The 16,142-nt window shown below is 47.2% G+C and overlaps 1 protein-coding gene across 1 annotated transcript in view; it reads right to left on the minus strand.

Moving 5' to 3' along the window:
- The window catches only part of LOC149366545 (uncharacterized), a 41,619-nt gene that overhangs the window by 18,015 nt on the left and 7,462 nt on the right, over positions 1–16,142 (minus strand). Inside the window, exons 2-5 of the mRNA XM_089551382.1 lie at positions 14,769–14,890; positions 13,129–13,227; positions 6,504–6,638; positions 3,603–3,816 (exon numbers count right to left, since the gene is read on the minus strand). Coding sequence (XP_089407508.1) covers positions 3,603–3,816; positions 6,504–6,638; positions 13,129–13,227; positions 14,769–14,890 — 570 coding nt within the window. The remainder of the gene's footprint in view (positions 1–3,602; positions 3,817–6,503; positions 6,639–13,128; positions 13,228–14,768; positions 14,891–16,142) is intronic.

The raw sequence follows: 16,142 nt of genomic DNA on the forward strand, positions 1-16,142 counted from the left end.
ATAATCTTAAAGGCGCACTGAAGAGGAATCTGAACTTGTCATTTTGCCGCGGGAACTCGATCTACACGTTCCTAGCATTCTTAGAAACCGCGACTTATTGCCCTGTATGGCCGATTTCCCAAATTAAATCGAATTAACGGCCGGCTCCCGCCCTTTTTTTTTAATTCTGCCTCGTACGGTGGGCGCAGTCGACCAACGCGTGGAGTGCCTTTCACCCAGTCCCGTGGCGGCTTGCCGCTCTGCCATCGGCGGAGTAATACGTAGTAGTCCGTAGTAGCAAATAGTCCGCGCGTATTTTTATTTCTGCGGGCTTATTTTGCGGCTATATTATCTGCGAATGAAACTATTTATTCATGGAAACCTAAAAAACAAAATAAAGCGAAAGAAAAGCCTCCACGGAGCTGGCTGAAAGGAACTTCACGCGTTGGTCGACTCCGCTCATCGTACGAGGCAGAATTAAAAAAAAAAGGGCGGGAGCCGGACGTTAATTCGATTTAATTAGGGAAATCGGCCATACAGGGCAATAAGTTGCAGTTTCTAAGAATGCTAGGAACATGTAGATCGAGTTCCCGCGGCAAAAAGACAAGTTCAGAATCCTCTTCAGTGCACCTTTAAGTGCTGAAGTATGTCGGTGTCAGTTCACATTTGAGCCCGTTTAATTTCGTGCATCACAACAATTACGCTTTGCTCCTTCCTCGGCCTCAAGACTCTGTTTTTCCGCTCCTATCAGAAGTTCGCGACACTGCAATCACACCTCTCGCCTTCTCGTCTTCCATGCTACGTGCTCAGGGATGTTCGCCTTTTGCTGCACGCAGAGCATGCAGCGATACGGCAAGCGCGTTTTAAATGCAGGAGTTGTACTCTGGCGGTTATCAGAGCTCTGGCCAACTGATAGTGGTACGACTGCGTGCTGTGGCTGCCACCGCGATGTGGAAGCGACAGCAGGGGTTGCGAAATACAGTTAAGCCTTGCGCGTCCTTGCTCGGCGTGAGGCAACAGCGAATGTGCAACTCGGGATCTACTGCCAGCAACGAATGAAACGAGAACAAGAAAATTGAGGAAGCAATACAAATACAGCAGCTTATTAGCTCCTAGAGAGCAAAGTCAAGCGAGGTTGATTAACACTTCTGTAGAAGAGTGTTCGCACTTTCGAAGTGACATTACTCTCCGCTAGTACCCCTATAGGCACTGAAACACCCCTGGACGTCCTGTGGCCGTTCAGGACATCCACGGGACGTCCAGACTCTCCGTTAGTACCCTAAAGGCAATAAAGCTCCCCTGGACGTCTTGTGGGAGTTTAGAACATCCACCGGACGTCCAGTGGAGTTTCAGTGCCCATTGGTACAGACCTTTCCCTGCCTAAGAATGAGTTATTTTTCTGTTCGTGGCTCGGTTGTCCTGTTCATGTTTCATTTCTTACTGATAGTACGATTAGAAAAAAAAAGGACCTTTGCGTTAAGAGCTTCCTCAAATATCCCGGGTCAGTGTCACTGATATCGATAGAATGCCGCAGAAATCCCAATTTGCACATTACCATTACCCATGGTTGAAGACAATAACTGCGTCGGGGTCAGACAGCATCGTTAATAGGACTCTCCGGAACTTGATAACGGCGCACAACACAAGCGTGTAAACAGGTTTGCATCTCAAGACAACTGCCACAAAAATGGCTTATGTCACACGTCGTCCTGATTGTAAACTAGGGAACCCACTGTAGTCTATGGGGAACATGTCGAACATTATCGGAGAACAATTTCGAAAATTGTAAAATTGTAAGGTACTGCTATGGAAATACTGAAGGTAATGATCCATTTTTCTGATATGAAGCAATATCTTTGTTTTAAAGTGTATCGCATCGAACAGTTAATACTGGCCTAGAAAACCAATGGGGAACGCTTTTGACGATAGCAAAGAAGTTAACAGGAAAAAAATGGAAGACTGCCGTCGTGTGATCTGCGGATATATTGATTGTGATTGTGAAATCTTAGATTAGACTAAAATAATTGCATTTATAACCGGTTTCCCGTTCAAAAATTATTTTGTCCAGCATTGTTGGGTATGGCAGGTATGGGTATGGGTAGGTATGGGTAGGTATATGCAGGGCATGTATAGTTGGTAATAACGATCGTATACCTCGAGCGGACGCTCAAAGCCGTCGAAGGCCTCTACTTCAGCACATACGTTGACGCCGCGAGAGCGGGGTCAGTGACCGAATTCTCTGTGAACGCTTATGTATACCGACCTGGGCGAGAACCTTGTCCTTATTACTCCGCCTGCAATTCAGTTGAACCGTTCTCTCGTCGTCTAATTTTTGACTGCCTCGAATACCACAGAGAACGTGCCCAGCGTTTATCGCAGTACCTGCAACTAGCGCTACCTGCACCACTAAAGAACTGCTTGTAGTACAGCGAAGCAGAATAAGAACGTGATGTAGTGCACACTCTGTGGATATGCAAGAAGCACTGTCTGACTCCGATGACGCCTCTTCAGAGTGGGACGTGACTGCAGCCAACAATGGCAGCCTGAAATAGACTTCAAGCGCGTAGAGATTTGATCGCAATCAGTATCTGTAATACGGCAAATCAAGCTGATTATTGTCACTTCACTGATGCCGATGATAAACGAGTGTGAAGTACAGACTTCACGTGTCTTCCAGATATAAATGTCGGCAGTTTCCTTCTCGCCGTTTCCCTAACGAATCACATCCCTGTTCCTCTACTTAGGCCCGAGGCCGTAACCATCGCACCCATTGCTTTCGTTTCTTCGAATCAAAGAAGTTTCTAACAAGGGGCTCTGATCTCTTAGCGGCTTCTAGGATACGCTTCCTGTACGCCGGTTACTTACAACCGGAAGGGCCATAACTGTGTAAAGGTTGATATTATTCGCGTGATTGTCACAATTGACAATTAGACGAAGTTGTAATGTGGAACACAAGGGAGAGTCAAAACGCTAATACAGTGGCGGCCTCAGTGGTTTCTGCATCCAACTTGTACGCGGGTGGCGAAGGTGCCACTTTTCCCCTGACTGGTGCTCCGCCTTGTCTGGGGCGACATTTTGGGGCGAAATCCTTCCTATGTTTTAAACAAAAGCCAAGCGCGGGGCCTTCACTGACCGAACCTCCGTATGTCCTAACTGTATTACCGTGCTCGCTTTTACTTTTACGGTCCTTTTTCCGCCAGATTTACAGCTTTTTGCTGCTTTTAGCTCCAGTTATTCTTATTGTCTCAGGCCTCCTACAAATCTTTTCAGTGCAGACTACCTTCAAACTGTAATACCGTGCTCACTTTTACTTTTACGGTCCCGTTTCCGCCAGATTTACAGCTTTGAACTGCTTTTAGCTCCAATTCTTCGTATTGTCTCAGGCCTCTTATAACTCTTAAGTGCAGACTATCCTCCACTTCTATTTTAGCTTTCACTTTTTATCCCCAGGGAATCAAACATGCCGGCCGAAAAGCTTGAAAAAAAAGGGGCTGCCACTCCACCTTGTCTACTTTAACAACACCTCAGAACATACTTCGGCCAAGCTGCATTTGAATCTTTAAAATCAAATCCTCGCCTTCGTCGGCATCATCGGTCTCAACTGCTGAACTGTGTCAGCTTACCCAAGTTCCATGGAGGTGCCCATTGTAGTCGATGTGTACGAGTTGGCAGCCTCCTTGAGCACTTCGAAGGCCTTCCTGCCGTGGGTGGGCACTATCTTGTTCTGTTTGATGTTGTAGTGCACGTCCGTGTAGAAGATGTAGTCACACAGGCCGTCCGGGGGAACCATGTTTATGTCCACGCCGGAAATGCCGAACGTACAGACCAGGCGTACCCCTGAGCACGGAAGTCGATGATGAAGCCGGTGACGATATATATACATACATATATATATATATATATATATATATATATATATATATATATATATATAAACGTAATTCGGTTAAAATTCGGTAAATTCGGTTATGTTCTACCGGATCCATCCGATCTTCACCCCCTTCTTATATATATATATATATATATATATATATATATATATATATATATATATATATATGTATATATATACACATACACAAACACACATACGAAGCAAATAGACGTGGTGAAGAAACACTACTTTTCTTGACGTTTCAACTGGGGACCGGCCCGGCCAAAACGTCAAGTACAGCGTTTCTTCACCACGTCTGTTTGCTTCGAGTATTGCCAACCCAGCCCTAGGAACTTTTTCTGCCTTTATATATATATATATATATATAAAGATGACAAACTTTATCGACTGCTTTTGATAGCGTAAGAAAAAGGTTGAACTACGCTTCTTTGGGAAAAAGTTTATTACGTCGACGTTCCGACAAGAAGCTGACCTTCGGCAGGACTAGTTCAGCTTCTAGTCGAAACGTCGACGTAATAAATGTTCCTCTAAGCTCAGCCTGTTTACTTTATACGCACGCACGCATATGAAAAAGTATTCAGGAGGGAAAGGCGAAAGGGAAACGCGACACATGACACTGTCATAGCGTTATGTGAATGTATTACTTGAAAATTTAGTGCAATAGAACAGACAAAGAAGATGCATTGCATAACAATATCATAAAGTTACAACAAGATATCACCTAAAGCAAGTGTGCTATACTACACACAAGTAGAAAAGGTACTATAACTTATAGGTCGTGAAAACTGATATAATAACATAGTTCCTATAAAGAAATAACTGGTATAAGAGAAAACCTGTATTGCATTTTGTGTGTGAGACAATTTTTTCACAGAAAAGAACAAAGAGTAAAACTTGAAAAATAAAAATAATGTTCAATTTCAAGTGTATTTCCGTGTCAAAATATTCAAAGCAGTGCAGAATTTTTTTCGTAAAATAATTAGTTTAGTAAAACTGCACTGCATAGTAGATGTGGTGAGCAGCAGGAGTGACAGATGGCGCCACATGCGAGCGCAGCGGGAGTGCGCTTCATGCATCCTCGACCAACGCCGAAGACATAAATCGCGGTGGGTGCGACGTAAAGCCTTGAATAAATCAAGTTGGTTAAAACCCACCTTGTCCTTACTGCTCGAACACGACGTAGACCCCCAAACGATTAGACCATGTGTTAATTGTGTAGTAAAAAAATTGAAAAATAATCTTTTTCAGCTAGACATATGTGAGCTGAGAAAGTGAACTGCACGAGCAAGATGTACATTTAGGTACTTTACGTGTACGGACCAGCTCAGGCATTGTGATATCAAGCCCCGGGAAACTTTTGCTCCTGAACGTGGCTTATGAACGGTGGGGCTAAAAATCAACATGCAGAAAACCAAAGTAATATTGAACAGTCTAGCAAGAGAACAGCAGTTCGCAATCGGTGGCGCGGTGCTGGAAGCAGTAAGAGAATATGTCTATTTAGGGCAGGTAGTGACAGCTGATCCGGATCATGAGAGGGAAGTAACTAGAAGAATACGAATGGGGTGGAGCGCATTTGGCAGGATCTCTCAGATCAGGAATGGTAGTTTACCAATATCCCTCAAGAGAAAAGTATACAACAGCTGTATCTTACCGGTACTCACCTATGGGGCAGAAACGTGGAGGCTAACAAAGAGGGTTCAGCTTAAGTTAAGGACAACGCAGCGAGCTATGGAAAGGAAAATGATAGGTGTAACGTTAAGAGATCGGAAGCGGGCGGAGTGGGTGAGGGAACAAACGCGGGTTAATGACAGCCTAGTCAAATATGGGCTTGGGCAGGGCATGTAATGCGAAGGCAAGATAACCGCTGGTCCTTAAGGGTAACGGAGTGGATTCCAAGAGACGGCAAGCGTAGCAGGGGGCGGCAGAAAGTTAGGTGGGCGAATGAGTTTAAGAAGTTAGCGGGAATGCGGTGGCCGCAACTGGGGAAGGACAGGTTTAATTGGAGAGACATGGAAGAGGCATTTGCACTGCAGTGGGCGTAGCCAGGCTGATGATGATGATGCTCATGCGAGTCAGTGATTGGAATTCTCTGCTGACTTACACTTTAACATGAATCATAATAAGGTCGCGCATTGTTTTCTTTCTTGATTTTACAGAAAAGCCATTTATAGAGTACCTCACAGCCTCCTAATATTTTCTGCCCTTAAAAACAATACCCTTACACTATGTGAAGAGAAGATAATATTGGTATCTTCTCCATGCTTTAAAAATAGAGGGGAACCAGCTATCTCCACAGGGTTGCTCTTCCCTAGTGGCCGATCATTAATTTAACTGCCACATGCCATGGCGGGCAGTTTTCTCACTATCCCATGGGCAGGTTGTGATGACGCCACAAGGTCACGTGACCTAGGTACCTATGCGGCTCACCTGTTTCCTAGGCTGCTCTGTGGGGACCAGCTGCATGCCCGTGATTATTAGCGCACAACGCCGAAAACGCGGATACCGGATGTTATGGTTAACGGGGCATTCAACGCTATTGCGTGAATATGCCGGAATTCGCTGAACGCAGCATATCTACGCAGAACAACCCTGCAGTAGTGTCTTTCACCGGGACAACAAAACCACTTACATGTGTTGTTGAAAGGGGGAGTCGGCATAGTCATCTGAGTTGTCACCGTAGTCACCGTACTCGTCGGAGATGTCACCGTAATTGTCGTTGTCTCCGAGGTCGTCGCCTTGCTCGTCGCGGGTGTTGGGATTGCCGCTTTGTAAAAGAGAAAAAGATTGAAACCATTGAGTAGTCGGCGTAACGAAGCGTGCGTAACATGCAAGATAACAATGACATTCGAATTACGAACTGTAGTTGAAGACGGCGCCGTCAAAATGGTGTGGGGATAGAGGAGGCAAAGATGCAATGCCACTTGCGGACTGGTACAGTTAGTAAGAAGGAAGCTCCGGGACTGATTTTAAGGCGAAAGCCTTCAATGCCTCATCGTTGTCGACAGAAGGTTGTCAGCAGAGGTGTCACGCTTTTCGGTTGGTCGAAATGGTTATAACGTCAGAGTGCACGGATTCGAAGTAATGAGGTCACCCACGGATGCCTGACGCCCTCTTTTGGAGCACACGACAACTAATGAAAAATAGTTGTCTGCTCTGACAGACAGCGTAACGCGTCCGTGGGTGACCATTGGTGACCACATTACATACTTCATTACTGTGAACAGAGCCATGGATATAACCGAACTCATCGAAGCAGAGGGAGAGTCGTGCTAAAGAAGCAGTCAAAGTGTGTAGTTGTAATGTGTAGTCAAAGGGTGTCGCCAAATAAAGCACTAGTACCGCACAAACAGTATCGCAGCCAATGCCAGACAGTGCGCCAGGAAAGGCTTTCGACTTGCAGCACTTTAGAAAGCCAAATCGCCCCCTGAATTTTTTGGGAGTAGCACATCGTTTCCATGAAAAAGGATAAATATAATAAATATAAGTCGGCCGCAGCATCTGTAATAGTTTATTTTCAGCTACTACATGTCTCCCAAGGTCAATATTGATGCGCTTTGACCTTGAGGCCGGCAAACCACGCATCAACCGATCTCAGGGACAAGCATTGACTGGCGGTTTAACTGTGGGCAGTAAAATACCGAAGACTGTAACATTTATGGCTGGTCAGGTAACTGTTCATTTTGCTATCGTTCTGTGTTCATTGCTACGAATCTGCCACTTTTGTTTCAAGGGAAAATTTAGTTGAAGATTCTGGCTCGTGCGCTTTTGTGCTTTTGCGCTTTATGTTTTATGCTTTTTATATGCGCTCAAAAGACAAAAAATCCACTGAAGCACATGTGTGGAGTGAACAGAAATGGTGCCGCCGCCGGTTTTAAATACTTGCCAAAATGCTAACATTGCACTCTAAAACATAGGTCTTGTTTAAAGTAGCTTTGTTATCTGAAAGAAATAAGTCTTTATCGCGCTTGAACGCACATTATATGGCTGACAGCGGCATACCGCTGTCGTTATTTGAAGCGGCGGGCATACACAGAGTTTCTAGATATTGTCACGACCTGAGGAGCCATGCAGGTAGAGCCAGAGCATCTCGAGAGCCAACCGCCTCTTCGTCGTCGTTGTAGACTCAGCGCGGAGGCCGCGCGGTGCGTTAGGCACGTAATATTATTCCCCCCCCCCCCCCCCCCCCCCCCCTATAGCAAACATCGTCTCGATGTGGAATGGGATATGTACGGAGAGAGAAGAAGGAACAAAGAAAGAAAAATAGGGGGGGGGGGGGGGGGGCGGTGAGGTGAACTGTGTGCAATCCGCGCTATTGAGATGCGGGGAGAGTCAAGTTCTTTGGAACTCACCGCAAGCGAGACCCCCTGCAGCAGCTCCTCTTTGCTTCCTCCACGTCCCCTGACATAGTAGCCCTCCAGAATGCTGGCACGAACTTATCGCTGCCAGGATACGATCTGGTACCCTCTGACATCCCTTCAAACACCAGAGTTACCACGTATGTTCACGTTTTGCACCATACACTTGTGTGAGGTCCGCCGCGGTGGCACAGTAGTTACTACGCTCGGCTGTTGACCCGAGAGACGCGGGTTCGATCCCGGCCGCGGCGGCTGAATTTCGATGGAGGCGAAATTCTGTAGGCCCCTGTGCTGTGCGAGTGCGATGTCAGTGCACGTTAAAGAACACCAGGTGGTCGAAATTTCTGGAGCCCTTCACTACGGCGTCCCTCATAGCTTGAGTTGCTTTGGGACGTTAAACCCCAATAAACCAAACCAACCATAAACTTGTCGTCTACTAGTCAGGCTGAGATCTGGGCGAGTTGGTATGCATTCATACTGGTGAACAGCGCAAAAAAGGCGGGACAACAACAAGACAAAGTTGATAGTCAGCGCTTGTCTTGTTGTTGTCCCGCCTTTTTGGCGCTGTTCACCAGTATGTTTGTCGTCTACTAATCTCTCCGGTAGCTCGCACATTCCTAGAATTAATCCCATCCACTCACAGATTTCATCCCCTCTTCATCCTAAACTGTTACCTCCTTCATTGGCAACCGGTCTCAGATTTAATTTCTGTAATTAAAGCCACCTCCGACGCTGCAAACAAGGACCCCCTCATTATATTAGGGGACTTTAATTGCGCGCATGTAGGCTGGGGGTACACACGCATCAACGAGAGAGGATAGGAATTGTGCAACGCCCTTCAGATGCACGGCCTATCTAAATATAAATCTGGGCACACCCAAAAGTATCGGCCATAGTGCCACCACCGACTCTAGCCCAGATCTTACTTTTAGTCGCAACCTTCCTACACCCGTCTGGAGGAACTACAATGAGGCCCTGAGCAGTGATCATTATATCTATATCTATACATATAATGATCACTGCCCATTATATCTATAGAGCTTGACTTCGCCAAAAAAAGCTAAAAACTACCGTGTCCGGATAACTAGCCGGGATAATCTTCAAAAGCCTAGAAAGGCAAAACATTAGAATCCCCCTTTAACCTCCACACATGGATGACAGAGCTGACACGATGTCCAGGTATTCACGCTAACGTTAGACTCTACCCCAGAAACCCCCGGTACAGATAGTCGCTTAGCGCACCTACTCCAAGCACAAAACAGTATCCTCACGCGCTGGAAAACCCATAAACAGAATCGAAAACTTAAGTTAAAACTGGCGCAGCTACAAGAACCGATAGAAGAGCACAGTGCCGCACTCAGTAAATCTGCCACCAATTATGTGACGGATTACGAGGTAATCCCTCCTCCTCCAGGGCCTGGCATCTTCTACGACATATGATAGACCCAACTCAGCTAAAAAGCTAACCCGGCTTACACTCACATGATTTACGCATCAAAATCGACATAATAATCAAGCACTCCGACGCCAACTTCAATCAACTTATACCACTGTGGGTCAAGCTGTATCAAATACCAACTACGTAGGCTCCGATCAACCCTCCCTCGAAGCACCCATTATTGAGGTTGAAGTCGTAGCAGCCCTCATCAAGCTCCAAAACTCAACCCCTGCTGAAGACCGAATTACAAATGTCATGCTCAGAAATCTCTATGACCATTCTATTTCCCTTCTCACCGACTTTCAATGAGTGCTGGGAAATGGGGTAGCTACCTGCTGATTGGAAGCATGGGAAAAATTTTTCATCCCTAAACAAAGCCCAAAATCTTCGTCCCAACTCACTTCGTGCCTGGGCAAACTGTTTGAGCATGTCGCCCTCACCCGTCTCATGCAACACATGAAGTCCCACAGACTGTATCCCCATAATATGGCAGGATTTCGAGCCCATAGCTCGGCACAGGACGCCCTGCTGCAGATTTCACACGCTATCCTCAATGACATGTTACATTACACCGGTGCAATCGTGGCAGTCGACCTCACCAGAGCCCTTGGAAAAGTTACGCACAGCGCCATCCTGCAGGGCATCCAAGAGCTGCAGTTGGGGCCTAAGACATACAACTATATCCGGGCCTTCTTGAACGGCCGCACCGCCTCCCTTCATATAGACGACATACACCACCTCTTTCAGCCTTGGTAGCATTCGCTCCCCGCAAGGGGCGGTGCTATCACCCTTGCTCTTCAACCTCACCCTCATCCCCCTGGCCAAGGCTCTCAGCCGCGTCCCGCACTTCGGAAACACAGTTTACGCGGATGATATAACGGGTCGGACCACATACGTCTCGGATGGCGACATAGAATCGACCCTTCAGAAAGCCGACACAGCTATAGCTACCCGCGAGGCAAGCATCGGCCATGAATGCTCCCCCACAAAGTCAGCATTCCTCATAATCCGCCTGCGGTGCGTCCCTCCGCCCCCATAACGATTTACTTGCATGACACTCCCATACAGCGAACACCTACCCTCCGGATACTTGGCCTGCATTTACAGGACACGGGGAAAAACAACCTTACCCTGAAAGCACTAAAATAGCCCACTTTCTCCGTCATCCATCTTAGAAGGGTTTCACATTCACGAACCAGTCTAGACGAAGCAGACAACCTCAAGGTGCTGCATGCCTTTGCGCTTAGTCGCATTCTTTACGCCACTCCTTACCTGAACCTCTCCTGTGCGGATAAAGATAAGATCAATGCTCTAGTCCGTATGGCTACCAAAGCAGTTCTAAACCTACCAAATCTAGCATGGACAAGCTCTTAAAATTAGGAATACACAACACTATAGCAGAACTTATAGATGTACATCGCCACACACAGTACGTTGATCTGGCTGGCCCGTAAGCAGGACGATGTATACTGGATCCTCTGGGAATTCGCATACCCGCACACGCTACAGACTTAATCTCTCTCCCTCGCGCCATGCACGCCGCGCTTATCCTCAAACCCCTTCCTTCCTAAGTATGCCCACCCTGAATACCATCAATCCCGCCGAGTCGCGTGAGCCAAAGCTCTCCATAAAGAATACGGCACTTCAGAGGATGTGCGCTGGGTGGACGCCGCGTGTGGTCCGGACCGTTCAGTAGCTGTGGCTTACCATCCAGCAGCCCCTCCCCCCCCCCCTTGCCCATTTCATAGAACCCCCTTGTACCCCGGAAGAAGCAGAGGAAGCAGCTATAGCATTAGCCATCGCCAAAACCAATGCGGCCAGTATAGTTAATGATTCCAAAACAGCCAATATTAACTTCACCCGCGGACGCGTCCCCCGCGTGGCAGATATTGAGAATGTGCACCCTCATTTCTGATAGCCGGATTGAGCTCGTGTGGGTGCCGGCTCACTCTGGCAATCCCGGAAATGAGGCGGCCGATAACTTAGTCTGAGGACTTATTTGCCGGGCAAATGGCAACCCCAGCAGGGATTTCTCGAGGGAGCGGGCACACACGTTCTCAGAACTGACAACAAGCACGCCTTGCCCGCCGACTCTATCCCCCTCCCCACCCGCGCCTATCCCACTCCCAACAAATCCTCCGGAGGCGACTCCAGGCCCGAGCTCTTCCTACCCGTCAGCTTCTATCCTACTTCCGCCCCGTTTCCCCAGAGTGCACTCTCTGCGGGGAATCGCACGCCACCCTGGACCACATCCTCTTCGGCTGCCCTGCCGATCCTCCCCGCCGGGAAAGCCCGCCATCGGAACGTGGGAGGAATGGGAGGCCCTCCTTGCGTCGCAGGACCCGGACACGCAACTTCGCTGTGTGAACCAGGGTGCCAGTGCCATGGCCTTACGTGACCTGGACGCGTATTCGCCAACTGCAGCCTGTACAGCCACAAGGCTTGAAACCGCGGTGAATTGATCACGGTGACTAAAGATTGTCACAACGGCTTACCTAAAAGGGGTAATAAATCCTCTTAAACGGCGTTATATGCCACTAAGCATCACGATTTGCGACCTAAAAGGGAAGAAATTGAAAAAAAAAATGAAATTAAAAAAACAATAAAATTACAGTGCAGAGAGCGGAGTCGAACGGCCGACCTTCCGTACGCAACACGTGCCTCTAATCCACTGCGCCATAGCGGCGATGTCAAGCCGTCGTTCTGAATGAATATAACCAGCCTTAATGTGGCTGCTACCTGCCGGATGGCGGCGCTGTCATTGCTGGCTGTACCGGCTGCATTTGGCGAACACGCGACCTTGGACACATGCGCGCAATGTGAGGGCTGTGCGGTGGCCCTCAGACCTTGAACGGTCCAAACTTGCTTGCTTAATAAAGTTTTACATCCACCCATCCTAGACAGCGGACAGCACAGGCGAGTAGCCCTTCGCAGAGGCCATAAACGGACGCGCGCGCCCCAGACCTGCCGTGCTTTTAGAATGCCGGATATTTGTGTAGTTGGCTTTGGCGCCTTATTTCGAAGGTTCTTTGTCAGCTTTAAATTCAGAGTGACCGAGAGCGGCGGTGTTTTTTTCGACGACCACCGAGCATGCCTGCTGCTTGCTTGCTGCGGTTTGCCGAAGGCTTTGAGCATAGACAAATAATTTGTAGAATCCTCCGCGACAATACTACAAAATAAAGCATTTTAGAAATGAGCGAAATAATAAAATTAATGGCATAAGATGCTGCCGTCATACGATTCGAATAACATTACATCTAATGCGACAGGGGTATACAAATGGAACAAAGAGTCAGGGTCTTGATCGGCAATTTTCTATCGAACGCAGTCGTATTTTGAGCAAAAAAAGAAGAGAAAAACGACTCCAAGAGTGCCCTGAAGGGTAATCAACCAGTCTAGCGTAGCTTCTCGTTACCGTTGATTTCCCCCTTAGGTATATATTTTACGCTGTGCCTGCTTACTTATGGGAGCAGGCGGGGGAGGACGGTACTGCTCTGACCGGGCGTCGGCAGCCTGGTCGCCGCCGCCGCCGCTTTCAGCTCCTTGTTCGGTTGGGTCCGCTGAAAGTGAAATGAGTGCAACAAGTTAGGCGGTATACGTTACAAAAATTTCTTTGCACAGTCTATAGAGTGTGCATAGACTTTTGTCTATAAAATCTATAGACTTTCTATAGACTAGTCTATAGACAGAACAAATCTTATACACAGTCAATAGAAAATCTAAGATTATGGCCATGCACATTTAGAAGAATTTCGTCTATAAACAGTCTATATACTATGAACAAAACGAAATATCTCTGGAAGGCAGCATAGTCCATGAAAAGTCTATAGATAGTCTATAGAAACTTTTTAGACGGGTGCAGTTGGACATCTAACCAGTTCGACATCTAATCTAATCACAAAGAGATCACACTCACCAGAAACGAAGATTTTATAACAAAGGACGAAATACAGCTGTCGCCACCACCGGCAGATCTCGCAACTAAAAAGCATGCGGCGACACTTCCAAAAAACGGTGTCGCCGCGCAAGAGGTGCCACGCTGCAGGGCTCAGAAGCAGATCCCTTGGGCTGTATACTTTTGACAGAGACTGTACGTGTGTATGTACGTGCAGCCTTTGTAAAAAGTAACCAGGCTGCATGGTTTGCTTCTAATTCGTATAGTAGAGTCCTCACGGCTTCCCTAAAGATCAAAAAGTTGTTTGAAGGTGAGAACAGGGGTTCTCCTTACCATACAGAGATTCCTAGCTTGAGGGCTGGCATAATAGCTTTGATATACGACTGAGAAGAAAAACGTGCAGCCTGGTTACTTTTGACAAAGACTGTACGTCCTCGGAGCCAGCTTTCTGGCAGGCGGCCCACATGGCCACCGGCTTGTGGGCAACCTGCCAGGGCTTCATGTGGGTGAAGGTCTTCAAGGCAAATGCCTTCAGTGTAAAGGCCGTTTAAGTCAAAGATGATGATGATAGTGAATTTTTATGGTGCAATGGCATCTGCGGCCAAAGGGCGCCATGGCACAAGGTATTTTTCGTGTGCTCGAGGTGGGGTCAAAGAACCATTTCCCAAGCACATCTCCCTATGGAAGCCAATCACCAGGCCAGGGAAGGTTGTACCCATTTTGTCAACGGGGGGTACCCGGCGGCACAGGTTACCGGACCCCGCATCCCCCGCCTGCAAGGCGATTGCTAGGTTTAAGACCTGGAGGGTAGAGCCCTTAGGTAAAGGCCTTCAGGCTGATAACCTTAGTGGTAAATGTCTTCTGCGTAAAGGCCTTTAGGTCAAACACCTATAGAACATAAGAACCTTAAGTGCCCACCGTAACTATGCCACGCTTAGGTATGCTAAATCGTCTGCTAATCTTTTAAATGCAATTTATTAAAGAAGTCTGTTTCTCTCAGACTAACGCCAGCATAGCCAGACAGGACCAGAATCAATTTTTACTGAGAACATTAATTGACAGAAGTCATCCTCATTGTCCCTTTATCGCCATATGAATTCTTGCCTGTAAAACTGGGAAAGAGGTCCCGGAAGAATTTTGCTGGTCTTTCGACTAAGTTTGACGTTACTGGGCCCAGAAGAGGTCTTAAAGGGCCACCTCACTTACAGTCAAATGGGCCTGAGAAAAGGACGAAGTAGATCAGTCCGGCCAGCAGCAGTGACAGGACAAGCCAGATCAGTATCATGGACGCTTTCATTCCGTCGTTCTCAGGGGATCCGGTAGTGGTCCTGCGGGCGAGCATACGGATGAGAAATCACCAGAGAGGCCCCTAAACTTTCGTGCGAAGCTTTATTGCGTAAGGGGGATAAGCCTAAATTCTACAGTATAGATTAGGCAGCGGCAGCTTGGAACGCATTACAGCTAACACCAGTTGTGTGGGCTTTCTGCAGTTAGCACAGACAGCATATCCTTCATGTGAGCAGAAAACAAAGCTTAATTAGCTGTTGAAAACTCTGCCGTCATAACAGTAAGGTTGCTTTCACGTTTTTCAGTCATAACCGACGACGTTTGAAGACGCCATGAGGCTGTTGTTACAGCTCCAACAGATAATTAGTAGTACATATACTTTGCTTCGAGCCAGTGAGAGATGTAACCTTGCAAATAATTCCCAACGCATCCTTCTGATCCGTCGATGTAATTCTATTCTCTTCCCAGTTAAGCTAATATTTTGCTCTCCACCGAAAATCCTCCTAATCTCTTCGTACGTTCGTTTCCACGCGCTGAAAAAAAAACACACACCTAGATTGTTTTCCAACCGTGGAGGAGGATCTCGGATCTCTGTGGCGTCCTCCTTTATCACACCCTCGTTGATACGAATTTGCAGTTTCATTTGTCTGCATTGCCCACAGCAACGGCAAGTACAGTCTGACTCCACCAATGGCGGAAATTGCAACTAATGGCGTGCGAAGCAGCGGTGAAGCAGACGGCTGCTTGCAGCCTAAAACGACTGCACCAACACTTTGTTGTTGCATTTTCACGGTTCTTTCAAGCTGGAAGCCATGTTTCAATCGTAAAGTTTGAGAAGAAGCTGCTGTCTGCACAACTACCCTGTTATGGAGTGCCAAGGAAGCCATCTTTACTACTGTCTATACGCCGAAATGCAAACTGCAAAGATGGGACCTTCCACAGGCAAAGACGGCGAATTAACGCAACATGTTGTTTAGTCTACTTTTGCTTATTATGGAGAATTGATACCCAATGGGCATTGAAGCGCTTGCACATCCTACGGACGTCCTGAACGTATGCAGGACGTCCACGGGAGCTGAAATGTCCTTTGGGACAGGACTCTTGCTTGAATAGTTGACTGAAGACAAGCGACTGCAGTTGGCGGCACGGTTAAGTTAGATCCTCTGCTGCATTGTTGCATTAACGTTCAGTTTAACTGAGAAATTTTATGCTATGAAGAAGTCTCCCCTGTTCTGGGAATTAAATAACCGGGATGATGTTACTCCAGGAAGCTTTGGAGTTCATCCCAGGAAC

The sequence above is a fragment of the Amblyomma mixtum genome, chromosome 1 (genome assembly GCF_055824585.1).
Source record: "Amblyomma mixtum isolate Tamu chromosome 1, ASM5582458v1, whole genome shotgun sequence".
NCBI lineage: Eukaryota > Metazoa > Arthropoda > Arachnida > Ixodida > Ixodidae > Amblyomma > Amblyomma mixtum.